General features: G+C 43.4%; 1 protein-coding gene across 3 annotated transcripts in view; it reads right to left on the bottom strand.

The window, feature by feature from the left end:
• The window catches only part of ARFGEF3 (ARFGEF family member 3), a 180,359-nt gene extending 156,056 nt beyond the window's left edge, over nt 1–24,303 (bottom strand). For all 3 annotated transcript variants that reach the window (XM_059400808.1, XM_059400810.1, XM_059400811.1), the window contains exons 1-2: nt 24,083–24,303; nt 16,336–16,387 (exon numbers count right to left, since the gene is read on the bottom strand). In XM_059400808.1, coding sequence (XP_059256791.1) covers nt 16,336–16,387; nt 24,083–24,167 — 137 coding nt within the window. In that variant the 5' untranslated portion in view covers nt 24,168–24,303. The remainder of the gene's footprint in view (nt 1–16,335; nt 16,388–24,082) is intronic.
• Between the last annotated feature and the right edge of the window lie 293 nt (nt 24,304–24,596).

Here is a 24,596-nt window from a genome sequence, read left to right as displayed (position 1 = left end):
GAGCAAATCAGTTATTCGTGGCAGAAGAGGAAGGCTACAATATGCCCCAGTGTGCCCAGGGTGTGGGAGAGGGTGCCAAAGCTCCGGCTTCAGGCCCTAGACCTTGTAAATGCCACAGATTTAAATATCCAGTACTATTGCCCCAGAGTTACCAAATACTTAATTTAGAGTCTCCTTGCCCTTATCCCGTAGAAGAAATTAAAAGGTCAGAAAAATGGTCAAAATGCAGCCAGGCAACAGGAAAGGGACTCCACCTAGAGATCTCCCGGTTTGCCGCATTCACTTGAATTCCCTCCCCTGGACCCTAGGGTCACATGGATTCCTTTAAAACGGGTGTATCAGGGAGAGCACTTTCAACTGCGAGTGACAGGAAATCAACTCCCTAAGCAGCTTAAGCACGGAGGCAGTTTGGCCCCAATTCTAGGTGATCCAGTGCTCCGATGACACAGCCAAGAGCCTAGGTTCTTTCCATCGTGCGGGTGATCCGTCCTTTAAGTGTCAGCTTTACCCATTCCCCCTGCCCCACATACACCCCCCTTACCCCTGTCCACCCTCCATGGGTTCCCCTCACAGCTGCAAAGCAAGCTGTGGCCATCGCAAGCATCACTGGAAGATGAGACGTCTCCGGGAAGAGAGAACTTCCCCTTTAGGAGTCGGAGAGAGTATCCCTCTCGCACTCCGTTCTGATACCCCTGACACAGGGCACAGCCATGGCCAGATGGTACACCCACACCTGTGTTGGCGCAGGCTCCTCTGAAGCACAGGATGGACAATAAAAGCAGATCGTGGACACTCAGTCATGTCCTGCTGGTTAGGATAGGGGGTGATTGGATGCTAGGTAAGCGATCAGAGGTCTCTGTTCTGGGGGAGAGGGATGAAAGGTGCAGAGAATTTACACGTGCTGACAATCACCTCCTAACTAGGAAAACCCCTGCATGTCTTCTGGTTCAAAACCATACCAAACCATTGCCTTTAGGTATGTACAGGGTGCAGTTCTACTGGAAATTTGGGTCCTCCCCCTGTCCCCATAATTCCATCAACAGCCAGCCTCATCATGGACTGCCACAGAGGCCAGCTCAAAGACATTGCTTGAGTCTAGAAGCAAAAGTGGAAGAGGAAGACAGAATGCCATTAGATTTCACCTTCCTTATTTCAGATGCTAGAATTTACAGAACAACACTTGAAACTGCCACAGCAAAGTTTCACTGATGGCACCTGCTCGGGCTCATTTGTCTCTGGTTCCCAAGCACCAGTTAGGCCTCTCTGGGTTCTGAGTGAGGGATCAGAAATAACACTGCTTTAATTCCGACTCTTATCTGCTCCTTTGTACCTGAAATCTCTTCTATCTGAAATCACACTTTGAAAGTCAGCACAGAAGGTAGGGGGAGAAACCGAACTAAAGAACTTGAATCTTGCTGCAAACTGCCAAAACACCATGAGCCTGTTTTATCAGGTGGTGTTTCACTTATGATTTCATGTACCTTCTGTAAAGCACCACCTTAATTAAAATCTTCAGCAATCTTCATTAGAACCCAGTAAGTATTATTTGCAGTGTGGTTCCAGGGCCAATTTCCATAGCTGCAGGGGATAATGCCAGTGTAACAACGTGACCCAGGTGACAGTTCCACAGTCCTGGGCGGCACAAGACAGGCCCACCTCCCTATAGAGCATGATTGCTGTGCAGGCCTAAAGCTTGGAGCCCAAGGACAGGGGCTGGAAAGGGCAGGCCTGGAAAGGACAGGGTTGGGAGAAGCTCTAATTCTCAGGTAAGAGGAAGTGTTGGTGGCTTTAAAAAAAAAAAAAAATTAATTATTTGAGAGGAGAGAGAGAGAGAGCATGCAAGCAGGGGGAGGGGCAGAAGGAAAGGGAAAGGCAGAGGCAGAGAGTCTCAGGCAGACTCCCTACCCAGCATAGAGTCTAATGCCGGGCTTGACCCCATGACACCTGAGCCGAAACCAAGACTCTGATGCTCAACCAACTGAGCCACCTAGGTACACCCAGTTGGTGAATCTTAAGAAGGAAGGACTCAAGGATTCAAGATTTTGACATTTAAAATGGGGAAGAGGGATGCCTGAGTAGCTCAGTCTGTTAAGCGTCTGCCTCTTGGTTTTGGCTCAGGCCACGATCTCAGAATCCAGAGACCAAGACCCCTGTCAGGCTGTGTGCTCAACAGGGGTCCGCTTGAAGATTCTGGCTTCCTCTGCACCCTCCCCCCCACCATATGCACTCTCTCATCCACTTCCTCACTCTCTCCAATAAATAAATAAATCTTTAAAAAATATAAATAAATAAAATGGGGGAGACATGGTTCTCAAAGGGGAACCGAGATGCCCAAGACCCTTTTAGAGGGTTCATGAACTCAAAAGTATTTTTGGTCTCAGTCTCTCAGGAGTATATGGTGGACTCTATGAAGAAAGAACATCCTCCATTATCTGAACAGGCAATTAAGATTCCTTTCCCATTTTCAACTGCTTATCTGTATGAGGCAGGATTTTCTTTATCTCCTTCAACCAGAGCAAGATATTGGAAGAGACTGAATGCAGAAGCCAAGCTGAGATTCCAGCTGTTTTCTTCTACACCGCTGCACAGGAAGGATTTGCAAAAAATGTAAAATTCTTCATGCAAAATTTTCTTCAAGTAGTTCCTTCTCATAAAAAAATTAATTTATAGGGATGCCTGGGTGGCTCAGTGGGTTAAGCCGCTGCCTTCGGCTCAGGTCATGATCTCAGGGTGCTGGGATCGAGTCCCGCATCAGGCTCTCTGCTCAGCGGGGAGCCTGCTTTCCTCTGTCTCTCTCTGCCTACCTCTCCATCTACTTGTGATTTCTCTCTGTCAAATAAATAAATAAATAAAATCTTTAAAAAAAATTAATTTATATTAACATGTCATAGGTTTCTTGTTACTTTTAAGAATTAATAAATATTTTTTAAACTTTCTGTTTTAACTTCTAGTGTGGTAAATACTGAGAGATATAATCCAATATTTTTCCTAAAAAGCCCTCTGGGGTCCTCAATAACTTTCAAAAGCGTAATGGGTTTTAAGACCAAAAAGTCTAAGAACAGCTGCACTGATGGGACAAATGAATGCGCTGATGGGACAGATGAATGCAGATGTGACAGATGAAGGCACTGACGTGACAGATGAACTTTCCCAAAAAGTGGTACATGAGCACATAATGGGATATTACTCGGCTGTGAAAAAGAAAGAGATCCTGTCGTTGACAGCAACATGGGTGAGCCTTGAGAACACTGTGCTAAGTAAAATAAGTCAGAGAAAGACAAATACTGTAGGATCTTCCTTAAAAGTTCTCATTACACATGCACGCAACATGGCAGGGGATGGGGATTAAGTGCCCTTATGTGGTAATCACTTGAAAACATAAACATATATCAAACCATCCCATTGTACACCCCGAACTCCCACAATGTTATGTCATTTCCATCTCAGTAAAGCTGGAAACGATATATGCCTGTAACGTGGAGGGACCCGAGACAAGGCCTATAGGCTAGAGGCTGCTCCCCTGCTCAAATGCTGAGAAGAGAGAAGAAAGGAGGAGGTACGTCTGTGTCTCTTCACCTGCAGGTGGGGGGAAGCATACAAGCACCCTGAGCCCTTCTTTGGGGAGACAGAGTCTGTCTCTGTGGTCTGGAACAAGGTCTCTCTAGATCTGTTCTTCTCTGCATCTACTGGTTGATCAATGATCGCACAGGGGTAACAGAGGCACCATACTACCTTTCACTGTCCATCTTCAGTTACAGAAGCTGACAGACAAAATGACCAGCTCAGGGTCCCAACAGTCATACACGGAAGAACAAGGACTTGGATGCAGGACTTACTTTATTACAGCGTGGCGTGCTCTCAGAGGGGAGATGGTCTGTGTTTTACTCCCAGCACACAGGACATGGCCTGTTTGGCTGACTCTGAGCCATCTGCCAAGTCCCCATCTGCCACTGCCTCTCCCACCACAGCCCAGACCCCCTCACACTGTCTTCCTACTACTGATCACAGCTCTAGACGCTCCAGGCATTCAAGACAGAGCTGCAAGGCACCATCACAAGCAAATATTTATGAAGGTGTCCACTGTACTGGGTTCTTGGGTGTACATACCTTAAACTAACAATCACTTTCTTTCTTAATCAAATATCCTCTTGACTATAAAATGACAGTTATATTGTTACTATGCCTGAGACACATGAGCAATGTCATGTTCTTGGCCCTGTCTTCCATGTCCAGCTATATTTCAGAATGGGGGTTAAAATCCCATGGGGCAAATACCGTCACCCCCAGGTCAACCCAGGGGAGCACAACGCACGTTGTGTTCAGCCCATCTCTGCCAACCACAGCTGGACTTCTTCTCTACCAACAGACTCTGAAATAAACATACAAAACCCCTTTTGTCTTTGAAAGACTTTTCTCCCAGCTGATAAATACAGAAAAACAAAATGAGGCTCACAAAATAAAACAAGCAATGGGGAAGTTACAATTTCAGAGAGAGAGAGAAAAAAAAAATCTTTAAAATACAACAGTACTCTCTGGACCTCATTAAATTAAAAATTAGCTCAGGTCAGCTCCCCCCCAGAATGTGATCTAGACTGGATGTGGTTTTTTTTTCTTTTCTTTCTTTCTTTCTTTTTTTTTTTTTTTAAGATTTTATTTATTTATTTGACAGACAGAGATCACAAGTAGGCAGAGAAGCAGGCAGAGAGAGAGAGGAGGAAGCAGGCTCCCTGCTGAGTAGAGAGCCCGATGTGGGGCTCAATCTCAGGACCCTGGGATCATGACCTGAGCCGAAGGCAGAGGCTTTAACCCACTGAGCCATTCAGGTGCCCCTAGACTGGATGTGTTTCTTCAGCGTAGTCTGACCCGGTAAAAACCAGGCCTGTGCTAACCCGCCTCGCAGGAGTCCTGCAGGCTCACTCGTCGTGACCCTCCCACGTCGGCTGCTGCTTACCCTCTTCCTTACTCAAGTGAGCAGAAACTCAGAGAGGTAAGGGTTAGTTAATTCCATAATGACTCCGGTCTCCCTAGCGGGTGCTCAACACCAGTTTCAGACCAGAGTCCTTTGACTTAAGGTCTCCTTCTGTCTCACAAAGTGGAAAAGTCAGTTTAGGTCCTTTCCTGGCAACGTTCTGTATATGCACAGATCTCAACAGCTTCGATAATTCACAGCTCTTCCGTCAGTCTGAATATACGACACCTCCTCTTTTAAGAGCTCTGGCTCCTGGGAAGTCGCATTTAAAGTTGTTTCAGTGACAGGTGATCTTAACCCTACTCCTGCGTTCATTAGCTGCTCTCTGAAAGGGCAGTGGCTAAATACAGATTTTCCAAGTGCTCTTCTCAACGCTGGTACTTCATCAAATAATCTGCTGCATGAAATGTAGTTTTCTGTATCTCAGCTTTTCACAGAAGCTACGAAGAAGAAATAATAGACCTCTGTGATGAATCAGTACTGGTGGGGGGAATACCCCATAGTAAGACAGTAAACTCTGGAGGTGAGCAGTTCTGACACTGCCCCAGGCTGGCTTGAGCAGTGTGGCTGCCTACAAGGTCTCTCCATACCTGAGTCGTTCCACCCCTCAAGGAAGGGCTGTCACGGTGAAGACCGGCGTGCATGGTGCCTAGGAGAGGCCCCGTCACATAAAAAAGGTTTTCAAAATGTCAACTTGTGTTCTTAATTGTCCCAAAATTAGTTGAGAAAATATGAATCAGAAGGCTATTAAGCATGCTACAAGGCACCACATTAACAGAGTACCGGACTGTTGAGGAGGTAAAGGAGATCTCCTGTGTCAAGTTTACTGAACTTCACTTGAAAAGACACACCAGGGTATTATTTTATAATTACACAATCGTACTGCTTTATAAACAGTTCAATGACACAGAAATATGCAGTAGAATGAAAACAGAAAAAAATATAAAATATTTAATAAATGAAGATGTCCAAAAAAACTAAATGATTTTAGTCTTTGCACCATGCCTTCCCCAGTAGGGAAACAAAAAAGTCTTACAGGGTGAACAAGAGAGATACAAACAATTCACTGAACCATTCACATCACAAATCAATAAGCTCCAGTCCCTACCCGTCTTCTGGAATCCACTGTTACAATCCATCAATAGAAACAATTTCTCAGAGGTATACTCTGAAATAAAGTAGGAAATTTGGACCTAAATTGCCTGTAAGGCACAGTTTAATTATAGAAACCAAACATAGAATAAAAAGCCTACCTTCCTTCCATTCAAAAATAATAAAGAGGCTCAAGAAAGAAGATTCATGATAGGGTTGTTATATTTTTTTCAAAATGGGGTTTTATGTTTCCTTCCAATACTTCCCTTTAGAACCAAGGGCTATAAAATAAAGATATCAACCACTTATCATAAAGGAATGATGTGTGGCTGGCTATTCTTGAACATTAATATCTCGCTCACATCCCAAAATGTCAATCAAGCCCAATGTCCCCTACAACCTAGTTGGGTGGGTTATACACTTATTTAATGGACTGATCATTTAAAAGTGCTTTTAGGTCAGGGGCTATTAACAAGGAGAAGCTTTATAATTGAGAGCTAATTGTAGGTGTTCCTTATCAAAGGGAATAGAACAAGAAAACCATTAGGATTGGCCTACAGGCTGGCAGATAACACACAGAAGAAGCTGTTTGTAAGTTGGGACATCGTATAGTATTGTACCTATGCTATGTTGCAAGGTGACAGAAATATTCTTTGTCTTCCCTAGCAACAGGAGAAGGAAAAAGAGAAATTAGATATTTGGGGCACCTTGATTTCAAACATGGATTTCAGCATCCCTACTGCTAAAGGCTCCTCCACATGTCACATTCTTCTAGCCAATGGGGTTTTGTGGCCAACACAGAAATATCATTCTGCTCACCTGTTTAGGGCAAGCCTGATCTCAGGAAGATGAACATCATCTCAACTCCAGGGCAAGTCCTTGTTCACGTAAATGGTCCCCATCTATGTCCAGCAAGGTTGACAGAGTCTCCCTCCTTCCTTTCATGACTCGCTGAGATAAAGAATTCTCTATAACTGAAAATGATCCAGTCTTAGACTAACCAAAGGGTCTTAAACCCATTATTTTTATTATTATCATCATCATCATCTTCCTATGTTGAACCAGCAAAAGATCAACAGAGCCAAAACTGACTTATATTTGCCTATTTCTGCAAAGGGAGGTCAGCTGTACTAGGGAAGAAAAGCAGAAGCCAGAAAGAGGTAAGACCTCAGGATGAGCTTAAATCCACAAGAAGCACAGATGCTTGAAATTCACCTGGAAGAAAGTGGAGGCCTCGTTAGAAGCATCTGTCTGGCACTTCTGCTAAGAGCCGCCATTCAGTTAGCACAGCTGAAGACAGGACCTGGGAAATCTACACGAGCATCCCTTGCTTTCGCCTCTGGATGACAGGAGCTAGCAAGGAGAACCCAAAACTCCTCCATGATACAAGAAAGACAAAAACAACGCCGAGATTGAAACTGTCTGCCAAAAACCACGACGAAGGCATTTGCTGTTCTCATCCATTTTAAATCAGTCTTTCCCAGTTGATGTGACCATGTTTATTTCAATTAAAAAATAAACATTTTGCACATCCTGTTGAAGTGGCTCCAGGATTCTGCATAGAATGGAAACACTAAAACAGATAAAAGCAGCAGAAAAAGCCATTAAAATAAAACCATACTGGGGTGCCTAGGCGGCTCAGTTGTTAAGCATTTACCTTCGGCTCAGGTCAGGCCTGGGATCAAGCCCTCTCATCAGGCTCTCTGCTCAGCAGGGAGTCTGCTTCTCCCTCTCCCACTCCTCCTGCTGTGTTCCCTCTCTCGCTGTGTCTCTTTCTGTCAAATAAATAAATAAAATCTTAAAAAAAAAAAATAAAACCCTACAAAGAGTGAGAAGATACTGTGGAAGGTTCTCTCAAAACATAAATGCTAATGAATGTGGAAAGATCAGTAGTTTCCCCCAATCAAGATAGGGACGTATGTGCCAGCATCTGAGCTGGAAAAAGGATGTGGACCAGGCAGGCAAAATGAAGCAGAAGGCTGGGCAGAGGCTCATCCAGGGTGGGTACGGGAGTGGTGTGGGGGACACAGACAAGGACAAATGGGGAAAAGTGCTGTTAGAGACTTTCTGGGAAGAGCAACTGGTAGGAGAAAGGCAATTAGGCTGAGGTTGGCTCTGAATAATCACAGAGAAGGTGAGTGAAAGGCGGCGGGGCTGTGGCCGGAGTCATGTCTGGGATTGTTCCCAGAGGGGCACTGAGAAATGCCAACAAGAGGTTCACTGCCAATGGCTGCCTTTTAACAAGACAGCTCGGGGATTCCCTTGACATTTTCATCTCATCTATACCACTCTCGTGGTAAATAACCTGGGCTAAGAAAAGGGGCAAATCTGGGGGGTGAACGTTCTTTAAAACAGAAATACTCCCAAGTGGAATTCATATTGGGAGTGTTGGAGGGAAGTCAGCTTGCCTCTTCCAGGTGGGCCAATGAGAGCTCGAATCCTTGCACAATGTCCTTTGGCACAGAACATTAATCAGGGTCCCAATAAGTACCACCAACTCCTAACCCCTGGTCCAATACACATTAAGTTAGTCAGGGCTTTGGTTGAGGAGAGAGTGAGGAATTTAAGACTATACTAGATGAGATCAATGGATTGGGTGTTGGGCTTCTGGTCCTAGTCTCTGGGACCTCCCCTTTCAGTCAACGAGATGTGACAAGTCCTATTGCTAAAGCTGAGATTCCATTCTGGCATGGATTCTTCCAAATACTATGTTTCCTAAGAATCTAAGAGATGAGGCACAGGTTCCCTGGGATATGCAGTGCAGTTTCGAGAAGAGTTTCATCCTGCAAACTCATACAGAGCACCAAAGTAGGGGATGAAAAGATGAATGATTTGGGCGCCTTTGGCTCAGGTCATGATCCCAGGGTCCTGGGATCAAGTGCTGCATTGGGCTCCCTGCTCAGTGGGCAGTCTGCTTCTCCCTCTCCCCTTCTCCCCACTTGTGATCTCTCTCTCACTCTCCTCTCTCGAATAAATAAAATCTTTAAAAAGATGACTAATTTATACATATGAACTTCTTGAGGATAGGGTTTCAGAACAGAACCCCTAGATTTAAATGCGAACCTGATGGATAAGCACCATGAGAAATTTGTGCAGAGTGTAGTGAGGGCACAGGGGAGGGAAGGATCTCGTCTAGCAAACACAGCTCATTCTTCAAGGATAAGTGGGATAACGAAGTGGGAAAGGCTGCATGTATATGAGACACCCGGTGGGCAATCTTGATGAAAAGAGCAACTCAGAAAAATACTTCCTGTTCAAGGGAATTTGGGATTGGTAACCAAACACCACAGACCAGCCATTTAGGTCTAAGCTTTGGCATGAGGAAGGAAGAGGATTTGTAACAGCATGCTTTATTTCAACTTCTGAGTTGGGCCCAGGAGGAAGGTGGAATGGGGCCTGGGTAATGCCTTAAGTAAAACACTAGTACACGTGGGACAGCATATGCCAGAAGTGAGGGTCTTATTAATCACGGCCTTCATCGTGGTTAAGAGCTTGTTTCCCTGATGGTGCCTGTGACTGAGGTTCCACTCAAAGCAGGGCAGAAACCAAGATCCTTCATGAGAAATAGTCTGTGGAATCTGAAGGGGACAGAATAAAGCTTGACTTAAACGTGGTGGCCCCAGCAGTCATGAGAACTTTCTGAGAGCACCGGGAGTGCAGGGCTAGAACTCTGGTGAGATGACTGAGGCACTGGCCTTGAGTACAAAATTTTAGGGAGCATTAAAAAACTCAGTCAGCTAGATAAACAATATTTTAATGCCACATTTTTTTAATTCAGTATAATTAACAGGGTTATATTAATTTCAAGTGTACAATACAGTGATTCAACAATTCCGTACGTGACTCAGTGCTCATCATGGTAAGTGTGCTCTTAATCGCCTCACCTATTTCACCCATTCCCCCACCTCCCCTCGGGTAACCATCAGTTTGTTCTCTGTTGTTAAGGGTCTGGTTTTTTTTGTTTGTCTCTTTTCTTTTTGTTCATTTGTTTAATTTCTTAAATTCCACATGTGTACAATCATATAGTATTTGTCTTTCTCTGACTTATGTTGCTTAGCATTATACCATCTAGATCCACCCATGTTGTTACAAATGCCAAGTGTTCATTATTTTTATGGCTGAGTAATATCCCATTGTATACATATATCTCTCATCTTCTTTATCCATTCGTCTACTGATGGACACTTGGGTTGCTTCCATAATTTGACTATTGTCAATAATGCTGTGATAAATTAAATAATTTAATTGCTGTGATAAACTTGAATTAGTGTTTTCATATTGTTTGTGTAAATACCCAGCAGTGGAATTACTGGATCATATGTTAATTCTACTTAATTTTTTGAGGAGCCTCCATTCTATTTTCTACAGTGGCCGCTCCCGTTTGCATTCCTGTCAATAGTGCACAAGGGTTCCTTTTTCTCCACATCCTCACCAACACTTGCCTCCTGTGTTTTTGATTTCAGCCATTCTGACCGGTGTGAGATGTTTTAATGCCACATTTTAAAAACTCAAAATGAATGGCAAATTCCATGATGAACAAAATACCGAACCCTGCACTTACATGACCCCGCCTCACTCACCCCACCTGGTCCCAGTTGAAGGGGAGTGAACCTCCTGGAAATCTGACAGGAAAGACAGAGTAGAAAATTCAGAGAGCCAGGCAGCTCAACTATGGCAGCAAACTGGTGGTGGCTTAAGGTCTCTGGGCCTTCACATGGGGTGAAAAGCATCCTTCTTGAAGATTTAAGTAGAGCTATGTGAGGATATCGAGATCCACAGTCACCAGAATTTGGAGTTTCAAAGCCACTGGAGAAGGCAGCAGGCAAACCATTCTTGCCCAGACGCCAGCAGAGAGACTGACCACACCCCACCAAGACTCAGAAGCAGAAGAACATTGCAAAACTCCATTAGACAGGGAAGACCATTTTGGGGGAATGTGCCAGCAAGTCAAGAATGATCTAGAAAAGGTGGTGACTACACACAACAAGAGTACTGAAAGGCCCACAGAAGAGCCCTTTTCTTTTTCACAATTAGGGTTGGATATAATATAAACTCTTCAAGATTTCTGAGGGAAAGATGATCAGACAGAACCAGGTATCATCTTAACCAAGCCATCACAAGGACAGGGGGGGAGGGAAGAGGACGGCTGATGAACCAACTTGCAGGAAGCCAAACATTCCAGAAGTTGTGGTTAAGCCCAGGTGGGCTTAAGCCAGGTGTTTCCTGCCAAGCAAGGCTGGCGACAGTTCACAAAACACAGACATCATCCCTGAATATTCATAACAAAAACCACCACAGCCCTGAAGATTCCAAAAATGACCAGGTTATTTTGGTTCTATCATTTGATTCTCCAGACCACACGGGAAAAGCAAGGAGGTAGAGAGGGTGACAGGATAAAGTAGAAAAAATGTCTGAAACAGAAAACATTTCCCATTAACTACTGAAATTTCTCGACCAGTAGCTTCCCAGTCTTATCATCACTTGGTTGAAAACCCAGTGGCTAACAACAAAGAAGTCAACAATGCTTTGTGCTCACTTGACTCAGTCAGAGATAGTTCACCAAGTCTAAGGGAGCACCCTTAGTTGCCTTCTGCTTGTAAACCAAGTAGAATACAGAAATGGTGACCCCAATCAAAGGAAAAGCCTGAGCTATCGATGACCTCCTTTTTGCGTCTAAGGACACTTCAACAGCTCACTTGTTCATGGGTTTTCAACCCTGTGAAGACATGGAAGGACTGAAGTTTAAGAAGAAGGAAAAGAGAAGCAAAGGTCATGAGGGGACAGGCTTTTCGTGGAGGAAGGTAAGGACCTTAAACTCACTGCCAAGCTCAAAAGCAAGACTTAGGGTACGAAAGACAGAATGACTTTCACATTACTACCTACTAACAAATTCAGAAATATTCCACAGGAAAGGATCCCTGGGCCTTCCTCCATCACTGACACAGGCTCCCACCGGCACTCTGCATGAATCCCTACCCCTTTTGCTACAGAGGCTCACTTACCAGCCATGAGAGTGGACATCTGCTCACTGAGAGTCTGGGGCGGAAGAGGCAATGCCTCCAACCACTCCTTATCTTCACCTAAAATTGTTTTACCACGGGGTTCTTCCCTGCAATGCTCTACGTATGACTGAGTCCAGTCACTGGAGTGACGAAAATTATTCATGTGACATCAGGACAATTTTAGTGTGGAGATGAAGTCCACAGAGCAATCAACGGTAAAAGAAAAACAGAAGATAATGCAACCACAAGTCTCTCAAGGTTTCAGTTTTCTTCTGATCTGAGCTATCATTACTAATGCACACAACTGAGCAAAACAGTATGAGTAATTATTTATCATAACATTAATATAGTTAACGTAAAAGGCAATTAGTCGGTGGCAAAAGAAAACTGAAGAAAAAGAGCATAGCAAAAGTATCTGAGATTTGAATTAGTCCCTATTGCCCTTTCTGAAACAACAAAATATCTGTAACTAATCACTTCTAAGCGATTATCAGAAATGGAAATGGAAACTGAATACAAAATCATGAGAACACAAGACATAGTTAATCTGGTTTCTTTCTCATGTGCTAAATAGAAGTATAACTGAAGAAAAATAATTAAAATATAATTGAAGAAAAATAATTAATATATCCAAATTCTTTCCTGGGTATACATATTTACAGTGACTAGATCTTTTTTATTTTTATTTTTATTTTTAATTTTTTTTTTTTTTTGAGCAGGTACTCAAACAATAGAAAGATGCTCTGTTAAATGCAGTGACTGGACAGAGTTAAGTACTCTCTGGGTTTCAAAGTGCCTGGCAGCGGAATCAAAGGATTAAAGCAAAACTGACTTGACAACAAAGAAACAAAAGCCCATTACAGCATAACTCATTATATCACTTCTCTTACGATAAAGGGAAATAGTAAATCAGACAAATATTGATTCAAGAGCTCTTTTTTTGTTCTAATTATGGCTTCTTCCCATACCCTAAAAGAGGCTTGAAAACGATTATGACTCATGGTCAAACTGAAACCCCCTTATATGTATACAATTCTACCATAAATACACAGTGGCCAGCACAAAACATGGTTTTCCAGTTCTGTGCGTCTTTATCCTCCTCCTTCTGAATATAAAACCTTTAAGAGCAATGCTCACATCTGCTTTGTCTCATATATAGGGTTTAGTTCTCACACAAAGATGTTTGATAGACCTCACTGCACACCGAGAACACAATACACATACACAGGATGACCTCGGCAGCTCTTTCTCGTTAGGATAAACACTCCGATTGATCTGCTAACAGTGGTGAAGATATGGAAAGACACCGATATATATTTGTCCACAGCTCCTGATCTGGCATCCTTCCCAACAATTTGGTGACACCCCCCCACCCCCGCCCTTCTCGGGGTTGTACAAGATGGCAAGCTAGCTCTGGGGAAATCTCAAGGCCATGGGTGACAGGAAAGCTAAATGGCATGGCTAAATGCTGACCAACCATGTTTAGGTCCCATTAACACGGCATATTCTGTAGCTCATCTTTCCACGCCCCAACACACATACCAAGAGTTGGAAAATACCAGTTGTCTTTTGATGAATGTTCTTAACCAGCAGGCTAGGAGGCTTCTCCAGTGTCATCGCCGCCTTCTCACCCCTAACACTATAGGCAGAACTTTCATCACAGACCCAGAACCACAAGAAGCCCAGCCGCCAGGTTCAACAACCCTCTGGATGAGGAACTCACCTTTAAGGCATTGTTAACTAAACTTTTTTGCTCAAACAGCCACTAAGAAAAAGTTAAAGTTCTGTTTTTCATGTATTTTAAATTCACATTTACATTTCTTTATAATTTTAATTAATGGAAAAGGTTACGATTCTGCCATATTAAAAGTACTACAATTTTTAATTAAAACATGTCAGGTCTTTAAATGTATCTAGTGAAATCTAAATACCACAACAGTTTGAAAACCACCTTCATCCAACAAAAAAGTTTATGAGCAAACTCTTCTTTAACAGTAAAAGAATGCTACATTGGTCTATTTTCTCCTTGAACTTATATTTCTATTCTATTTCCCCAACTTAATTTTCTCTCAATATAATATGTCTTAACTCTTGAGAGGCTTTTATTAATCTCCCTGTTACATTTCTGTATAACAAAATGTGTATAAAGTGATTTTTAAAAAATTTCCTATGTCCATACTATTTAAAAGTGTTTACTTTTCTTCTGGTTCAAGGTGTGATTACTAATGGACCCGACTGATCCAAACAACACTAATGAATATTTATAAGAATGTTAATGTAGTTAACATGGAAAGCATACTTTTATTTTGTCTTTTTTATTTTATTTTTTTTCTGTTTCATTAGAATGCATTTCTAAAGAAACAGATAAGCCAAGTTTATTTTTCTCCAATTACTTCATATACCTATGGATGGAGTATTCCTTATTGCTATAATAAGGTGGGGATTTAACATCATTTCCATACCTTTTCATTTTTATGGATGTAAGCAGTAAGAAATCTTATTTACACAAAGAAGAGAATGAAGGATACTTACCATCGAAACATCTTTTTGTCTATTATCTTATAATTAGATTAGGTCTTCCTTCAATTTTGTTGAAAGCCAAGATGAAAAAACTAACTTACAAAAAGATGTATGGTCTGGCCATTAAATCTGGCCTTTTTACCAACACAAACACTAGTATTTTCATAGTGCTTTGTTGGTGGGACGAGACTTTTGCACCCCAGGACAACACACCACAGTAAGGTTTGGAATGGGTTGGGTAATAGCTGTGCCTTCCTTGGTCAAGGAGAAAAGGGACTCTAATAGGTAAGATAGAAAAGGAGATGTAGCAAAAGCAGTTTTCAGAAAGAGTATCTATAGATGATGAAGACCAGGAAACCATCTCCCTAAACCATCAATACCTTCATATGTCTTAGAAAGTCTTCATGTATACCCCGCCTGGAACACAGCCCCCCAACCCCAGGCAAGAGTGTTATTGCCAGGCATTCTATCCATTTAGCTTTGTACACATAAAAGTACATTTGGTTTCATTAATACATGAATTCCCCTACAATATATCAGCTTGTAGCAGATACTATAGGAGAAGCAATAAATTTTTTAAAAACACAGAATCATAATTCTTGTTCTTTCTAATTGTAGAGATGGAAAACACCTAATAAATCATAATGTCCTACAGTATAGAACTTTACTCAACAAAAGACTGTTTAAGTCAATATTTTTAATAATGTCAAAAAAATCTAGAAATCATCCAAATGTTTAATAACAAGAAAATTACTGAATAAATGTTACAGCAGACATATAATGGAAGAATATACAATATTTTAATTTCAAGAACATATATTGACATTAGAAAATGTTCTTCATATTATGTGGCCTGAAAAAATAAGGAAGAAACAAACATAAATAAAATTCATACTAATTTGTAAAAATGTGTATCTGTAAGGAAAAGTCTGTTAAGAAAATCTGTTAAACAATTTTCAGTGGTTATCTTTAGGTGATGTAATCATAGGCAACTTTCTTACTTGTTCTTTTCAAATGTCCAACGCAGGGCATTTCTTCCATGATAAAGGGGAATGGGGAACCGTAAGGAAGGCGGGAAAACAGGCTCACTACTTCTGGCTTGTTGAATATGGCTACAGAGTTTATGAGAGATGGTGTCCAGCCAAGGGACCAGTGGGAGTTTAAATCCATCCCACAGGATGTAGGACTGCTTCTCCCTAGCAAGGGGTGGGGGCATTTCCTAGTCTGCAGTGGAAGATCTTGCCCAATGTCTACATTCTCTCTTAGATTCTGGACATTTTACTCCCTGACCAATTTTACACTTCCACTTCATTCCTCAGCTGCTTTCTCTGGATTACTGATTTCACTCACTCCACAGATGCCTAGAAATCACTGCAGTCAGGTTCCCATCATGTTAACCTCATGAACTATCCCAGCTCATGGGTTTAAAAAAGAGCGTTCAGGGGTGCCTGGATGGCTCAGTCGGTTGAGCGACTGCTTTCAACTCAGGTCATGATCCTGGAGTCCCGGGATAGAGTCCCACATCAGGCTCCCAGCTCCACGGGGAGTCTGCTTCTCTCTCTGACCTTCTCCTTGCTCATACTCTCTCTCACTGTCTCTGTCTCAAATAAATAAATAAAATATTAAAAAAAAAAAAAACAGCATTCAGTCAACAAGTAAAATGCTATATGCCAGTCAGGTTATCTGGGGCTTCAGGAAGACACAGTTGGCGATTTTTACTTCCACCATATTTTACAACTCCAGTCTCCTTACCTCAGCAAGTGTGGAGGGATCTTGACAATGGTATCCACACCACCCAGGGTTTCTGCAGAAGGAAAATTACAAAGTTAAAAATAAATACATATAGACTGAGAATTTGCAGATAAATTTCTTAGTTTCTTTTTTCCCTGGAAATTCCTATAATTATACATTAGTCAGTTCTCAATTATCTGCATGCAAGTCACTCATACCTAAAAACCCTCTCTTGATAGCTCAAAAGACTTCCTCAGAGCAGTTAAAAAATTAGGATACATTTCCCTACAGAAACACAGAATGAATAACTAAATTTCAACCTGAACAAGAATTTCAATTTAATCTACAATTGGCTAAAATGTTATATTCTTGCAATAAAAATAGACAAAGGACAAGGGAAACAAAAGTAAAAATAAACTACTGGGACTACATCAAACTAAAAAGCTCTTGTAGAGCAAAGGAAACAATCAGCAAAAACAAAAGGTAACCTACTGAATGGGAGAAAATATTTACAAATCTAACAAGGGGTTAATATCTAAAATATATGAAGAGCTTATACAACGCAACACCAAAATAAATAAATAAATAGATAAATAAAATAAAATAAAAATCCACTCCAAATAATCCAATTAAAAAAGGGACAGAGGACCTGAATAGGTATTTTTCCAGAGAAGACATGCTGATGGCCAACAGACACATGAAAAGATGCTCGACATCACTCATCATCAGGAAAATGCAAATCCAAACCACTAGCAGATATTACCTGACAACTGTCAGAATGACTAAAATCAAAAAGGTAAGAAATAAGTGTTGGTGAGGATGTGAGAAAAAAGAACTCTCATGCGCTATTGGTGGAAATATAAATTGGTACAGCCACTGTGGAAAACAGTATGGGTGTCCCTCAAAAAATTAAAAATAGAACTACTATAGCATCCAATAATTCCCCTACTACTGGGTATTTACCTGAAGAAAAAAAAAAACAGTAATTCAAAAAGATATAGGACCCTTATGTTTATTGCAGCATTATTTACAATAGCCAAGAAATGAAAGCAACCTAAGCATCCCTCAATAAATGAGTGGATAAAGAAAATGAGGTGCAATATATATAATAGAATATTACTCAGTCATAAGAAAAAGAATGACATTTCATCATTTGTGAGAGGGTAGATGGACCTCGAGTACATTATTCGAAGTGAAATAAGTCAGAGAAAGACAAATACCATATGCTTTCACTTATATATGGAATCTAAAAAACAAAACAAACAGATAAACAAAAACCCAAAATAGACTCATGAATATGTACAGAGAACAAACTGAAGATTACCAGAGGGGAGAGGTGTGGAGGATGGGTTAAACTGGAGAAGGGGATTAAGAGGTACAAACTTGTAGTAACAAAATAAATAAGTCACAGGGATGAAGAGTACAGCACAGGGGATATCGTCAATAACATTTTAAGAACTTTGCCTCGTGACAGACAGTAACTACACTTTTACTGTGAACATTTTGTAACGTACAGAATGGTCAAAACACTAAGTTGTACACCTGAAATTAATATAGTTTTGTATGTCAATTAAACTTCAATTAAAAAAATAATAAATATGGAAGGGAAAGCTCTTTCTTTGAAATACTGCTTTAACACCCTCAAATAATAATTCATAATTGTGAGAGCCTCGATGTTCACAAAGCATTTTATGCAACATCTCATGATGCTCACATACATTTATGACATGGTAGATAAAACTTTTTTTTTTTTTTTAATCATCCTACAGTTAGGGATATTGAAAGGAGGCTCACCCTCAAATCTCATTAACCCAGCCTGGATGTTCACTACTTTACCATTGCTGTGGATTATTCACACTACTCCTGCCTCCAACAGCAGAGATAATGAAACACTATTCTCTTCCCCCTCCCCCACGGCCCCCCAGCCAAAGCTGTTCTATTTCAATAGGGCTAACAATTCTGTATCCAGTTCCAACATGTGTGGTTGGGGGAGGCTTCCCCACACGAACAAGTAATTCCCTCACACCAGCTGGCGGTCCTACCATTTAATTCAATTCTGACACCGTTGACTAGGAGACAGCATCAGATCCCACAGTTAAGGGCTCAGTCCTACAGGACTGCACCCCCTTTTCAGACCCCAATCCCAAATCCAGGTTGTCATCTTGGCTTCTGACTGGCCAGCTATAGGCTGAAGGTATGAATGAGCCCCCTCTTTGGGTTCAGTTAATTTGTTAGAACAGCTCACAGAACTCAGAGAAACATTTCACTTACTATATTACTGGTTTATTATAAAAGGACAAAACTCAGGAAGGGCCCAATGGAAGAGAAGCATGCGCCAAGGTATGGAGAAAAGGCGAGCTTCATGTCTCTGAGGGTGCCATTCTCCCCATGTTTCCATGGGTTTACCAACCCAGAAGCTCTCCGAACCCCATCCTTTTGGGTTTTTTATGGAGGCTTCATTACATAGGAATGACTAATTACATCATCAGCCATGGGAGTCTGAACGCAATCTCCAGCCCCTCTACCTTCCCTGGAGGTCTGGGGAGGGACTGAAAATTCCAACTCTCTAAACACAGGGTTGGTCCTCTTAGCAACAGCCTCCACCCTTAGGTTGCTTCTTCGTTAACATGACAAAAACACTTTATGGTCCTCTTCACCTAGAAATTCAAGAATTTTAGGGGCTCTGTGCCAGAAATAAGAACAAAGACCAAATATTTATTTATTATTAGAAATCTCAATATTCCAAGTTCTGATTTGCTCCCAGTTTTGTCAGCTCAAACTGTGTGGATTCCTTTCTTCATGGCTTAGAGTCCACAAGCCCTACCGGTATGAACCAATTTCATTGGAGAAGGAGAACTATTTCTGCTGGTCTGCTGAAAGATCAGAAGGAAAAATGGATACCAGATGTATCTCCAAGACTCAGCAGTGAGAGCAGTCTAAAACATGATAGGATCTCAGCCTGTTGTGGCCAATGGAGCAAAGAATGGGTGTAGGCAAGACAATCCGCAAAAGTGAAAGATGGGATCAGTAGGGTCAGGGATGCTGTAGCCAACAAGGCCAAAGGAGGAAGTGGAAGAACTGAGGTTAGTCATTAAGATGAGACAGGATAACCCTAAAGCAAAGCCCTGAGATGCAGGTGCAGGGAGCAGATCAAAGGCCGGTCAGGTCAGTGTGGCCTAGTGGTTAGCAGGCCAGGGCCCCGGACAATACGTTGCTGCTCTCCAAGGGGAGGTGCTGACACTCAGCAACCAAATCCTGGCAGTTTTCCTCATTAGACAGGGCGGGGTTATATTCAACTTAAGATGTTCAATAGCACCCAACCCTACAAAGGCTAACCAAGAACCTGAAGAAAGAAAAAAGACAAAGGAAAATCGCAGAGCAGCCATACTGAGCATATCCTCGCCAATTGGAGACGCTGAGTAGGTACCCGTACCGGGTCACCTGGGGAACCTGGGGCGGACAAGTGAGGGAAATGGGTGCATCACATTCTCAGCTGCCGACCTGAAGCTGTGGAGATGGGTGGCTGAACTCCAGTGGGGCTAGGAGGAAGGGAAGAGGCCTCTGGGCTGACTTCTGAGAGACTCAAACATTCAGGTGAGGGAGAAGTGCGGGAGCTGGCAAAGGGAGCAGGGCCGCTTGGGAGGCATGGTAACAGTGGGCAAGGCGTGGTCCTGGGGGCCAGGGGAAGTCGGGTGCCAGTGTGTTCCATGCAGCTGAGAATCCCTTAGCTGGATGGGGATTCTTCACCACCAGGTGGTGGCAGGATGGGAGATGGAGATAGACAGAGGTAGTGGAAGAGGGAGTGGAAAGCCAGGCTGTGGCCACATGCACTACAGACTTTTTGAGAAGTCGAGCTGTAAACGTAACAGAAACTGGCGGAAGGAAAAGTAGGTGGAAAGGTAGAGGGAAAGCAGGAGGGATAGACTATTCTTCTTTCCCTACCTGGTGTTCCAGCCCCTAGTTTTCTTTCTCCTCTCCTCCATTTCCAAATCCATTTTGAAACAAGTCTCCTGATATGTGTAAACATCACAGGTTTCTAAAATGAAGACATGGTCCCCGGCCATATATATATATATATATATATATATATATATATATATATATTGCTTGTTGGTTATTATGCAGCCATTAAGAAAACCGATTTTCAGAGAAGTATCAATGAAAACATAGAAGATGCTAAAGCTAAGAAAAAACAAATGACAGTCTGCCATAGATAGTATAACCCTCTGCAGAAGGGAACTACTCCAAAATGTGATTAGCGATCTTTCTAGGTTTTGAGATTACAGGTGATGTTAGTTTTTTTCTTTATACTGTCCAAATATTTTTCAATATTCTAAAATGAGCATATGTAACTTTTGCAAACAGAAAAAAAAGATAAATTTCACTTAAGACCCAAACAAGTCATTAATGGGCTGATCTGTTTATAAACAACTGCTTCTCTTATTGTAGGTGTGAAAGCCACACAGAAGCATAAGGGACAGTCCCTCCATTCAAGAAGCACACGTCTACACTGTTGACATTTGTTGTTTGGGCTGACCAGCTGTCGGAAACAGAATCCTAAATTTGTTTTGAAGAAACTATCCCTTTCTGAGTCAGGGATTTGGGTGAGCCTTGTAGCCTAGATCAAAGCCAGATAGCCCATTCTATTCCTTAGCTGGAGGACTGGTTTTGGTATACACATGACCCATTAGGACCAAGAGAGAAAAAGTGAAACCAAAGACTGGGCAGGAGTGACTAGAAGAGCTCCACTCTCTTGAGATGATCTGATGACAGGCAAGTGGGAGAGGACCCCTTTCTCCTGTGATGGCCAACATATGGCAATGACATCCCCATGTCCTTTCGGTGGGAGACAACTCCTCTCTCCTATGATGGTTTTAGTGGGAAATGACGCCTCTTTCCTGTGATATCAAGGTAACCCCTTTCCCCTATAATGGTCCAAGTGGGAGATAACCCCTTTTTCTTCAGATGGACTAAGTGTGAAAATGACTCTTCCCTCCCATGGTGGTTTTAATGGGGGTTGATCCCTCTCCCCTCAGATGGTCTATGTGGGCTGATGCTTCTTTCTCATGAGATGGTCTCAATGTGATGATTCACAAGCCCAGGAGACTCATGAAGAGTGTTTCAATCTCCCCAAAAAGAGCAGAGCAAGGTCCTTGAACTGTAATTCCTGAGCCATATTCAACCCACAGCTAGCTTTACAGGGAGTATTTAGTGACGAGAGTGAATAAATTCCATTTTGCTCAAGTCAGCTTGAATTAGGGGTTTGTTGTTGTTGTTATTGTTATTGTTGTTGTTATTGTTGCTGTTGTTTTGGGGGCAGGAGGGTTTGGTCTCCTGAATACAATATTTCTCAATTATCCTGCCCCTAGAAGAACTGTCATGGCCAAATAATCCAAAGTATTAGGTGCTCTAAGGCAGTCATGAAGGCAGGGCTCTGAACCCAGGGGAGGAACGGATTTGCCTGAAGAGCCCAGGGATTGCTTCCTATGTGAGTTAGGCCTTAGGAGTCTGGAAGGGGAATTCCCAGCAGGAGTAAAGACAGAGAAGCAGACAGTGCCTGGTGTGTTCACAGAAGAGCTGCAGCTCACTCTAGTTTATGAAACCCTTGGGGGTCACAGAGCAAGAAGAAACAAGAGCTGGGGTTAGATTCTAAAGAGTGTTCTAAGGAATTTACACTTTAATCTAGAAAGAAATTATGGGGTTGAAGGGGATGCGTTTTATAGTAAAAAACGAAAACAAAGCCAACAACTGATGGAATGGTAGAAAATGGACTGGAGCAGAAAAGAGCAGGAAGCCATACAGTCTTTGTTCATGCTCCCTTCTCCCTTCACATGCCCTCCTTACAGGGAAGAAGCATTGTACTCATCCTTCTAGCCCCATGCTCAGCACAGGGGAGGCCTTCATAAATGTTTGCTAAATAAATAACTGAAGAGAAGATGGAATCCACAGCTTACCTATGATTTCAAGGCAAATCTACTTTAAAAGCCCTACCAGCTCACAGCCATTTCCTCCCCACCCCACCCCTGACCCCATATTCTATGCCCTCTTCTTTGATCTGTTTTCCTGATTTACTCATCCCAACCCTCACAGTGAATGTCAGGCACTGTTACTTAACTATTTCATGCACTCTGCCTTCTCTCGGTAACTACAGAAGAACAGTCACTGGGAAAGGAATCAGAGCCACTCCTGTGGTCAGGACGGACTCCAGGCTTGGCTCGGATACCTGCCTCACGTGTGGGCTTCCCAGATGGCTTCAAGGATCTAGACTCAGCAACACTGCAGTTTAATTTAACAAGATGTTGAAAATCAAAATTTAAACATTAAAAATACTCAATCACTCTTCTCCTCCCTGTTATCTCAATCTGCTTAATTTACAGCAAAATAATAATGAACATAGGAATGGCATGTTTAAAGCGCAGTCAGGCCCGGCTTTATTATGTTACTCAGCCATCTGTGACCCTTCATTAGAGGCATTTGGGAATCTAGCGCTCAATGGCTCTGCTGAATGACCATGGCAATGGAAAATTAGTACTGTGGCTTTAAGAGCCTAGCTGCTCAAGTATATCTGGTCCCTATTCCCAAAACGTAAACAATGGTCAAGTTCAGCCTACAAGATAAACTTCCATGACATATGCAGATGTCAAAGAAAAATGACGTTGCTAGAATTGTCTGTACACATACACCCAATATATGTGAATTTCAATCCTCTGAATATTAACAGAGTCACCTAAAACACCACCAGATTCTACATTTAGTGGAAAACCTGCTAATGGCACTTCTCTCTTTTCAGGTTGGGAATGCAACCTGATAGTGGTGTCATATCACGCACTGATTGCTTTCTGATTAAGAGAGAAAGAGATTCAATCTTATTTTGTAATTGAATGGCAGCTGAGGAAAGGCACACAGGCTTGGGCCAGGCCAGGGGCCCCCAAGTCTGCCTTGGTTTCTCCTCCGCCTTACCATGGTTCGATCAGTGTCACCCAAAGTATGCTCCTGATCCCTCTGCATTCCCATCCAGACAATTCTGATTGCCCAAATTCGTGCCGAATTGGAATGAATGTCTTGCAGTCTTCTTTGAGGTGGAGTTGGGCAAACCCGAGTCTGATGGGAATCACAGATGTGCTACCAGGAACTTACTTCAATACTTGCACGGCTCACAAATTTAAAATCCCACCTGTCTGAAGGGCACACCACAGCAGAATTACAGAGGTAACGCAATCCCATACGCATGTAATGTTTCATGTACAATAACCATGGAAGCTAATACTTAACAAGCTGGCCTCTATCTGGAAAATCAAAGAAGCCATTCCTTCCTGGTCACATTCGCCAGTGTTTCGAGATCGAGGTTGATGGTTCAACTTCCCTTTTTCCCACAGGCGCTTGGAATCCGGCCCCTGGATTCGCACCGGCTGGTGGTCCTGTCTAACTCGGAGATGGGTGACCATCGTCTCTACCTTGCTGGGGATAGGGAAAAGGGGGCCTCCTGGCGGGGAGGACCACGGTTCCCCGCTAAAGTCTGGTAGAAGACAGAGACCAGAGAAGAGGCAGATGGATGTCAACGCCCGATCCAAAATTCTCATATCCCGCATCAATTCGCCGAGGCAACTCTTTCAATCGCGCAAAACGCATGCATAACAGCAGCTCATCGGAAGCCCCAAGCATCAGGGCCCGCTCAGCCCCAGCCCGCGCGGCCCTCCGGCGGCCGCGAGCAGGGTCGCGGGAGCCCGACCCGCCGGCAGGTGCCCGGCGCCCCGTGTCCCGCGCTTACCCAGGGCCCAGGTGCAGCTCTCCTTGATGGCTTTGTACTTGCTCCCGGACGCTTCCTTCTGCAGCTTCCTCAGGATCTCTTCCATCTTGACCTTCGCAGGGTCTCGGCCACCGACAGGGAGAGGAGCGCTCTTGGGAGGCCCGGCCGGGGACGCCGCCGCCTCCGCCTCCGCCGCCGCCGCCACTGCTAGGCTCCCGGCGCCTAGGCTGCCGCGGCGCTCGCCCCCCGCCGGTCCCGCGCGGCCACTGATGAATCACGCCCGCTCCATGCCGCGGGCCACGTCAGCCTCGCCGCCCCGCCCCGCCCGCCGCCCCGCCCGCCAGGGTCAGGTGCGCTCGGCGCGCGCGGCGGCAAGCTGGAGCCTGGAGGCCGGAGGCCGCGGTCCCCGACCCAACGCCGAGGCAGGCCCCGGGGCCACAAGGCTTCGCGGGAAGGTGGAAGCGGATGTCCGGAGCTGGCTCGCCTGCCGGGCGTTGGCCCGGCGCGGCCCCAGGGAGCGTCTGGTCGGCCCGGG

This window comes from Mustela nigripes, chromosome 5 (genome assembly GCF_022355385.1).
Source record: "Mustela nigripes isolate SB6536 chromosome 5, MUSNIG.SB6536, whole genome shotgun sequence".
NCBI classification, from domain to species: domain Eukaryota; kingdom Metazoa; phylum Chordata; class Mammalia; order Carnivora; family Mustelidae; genus Mustela; species Mustela nigripes.
This window is presented reverse-complemented; position numbering and strand designations above follow the sequence as displayed.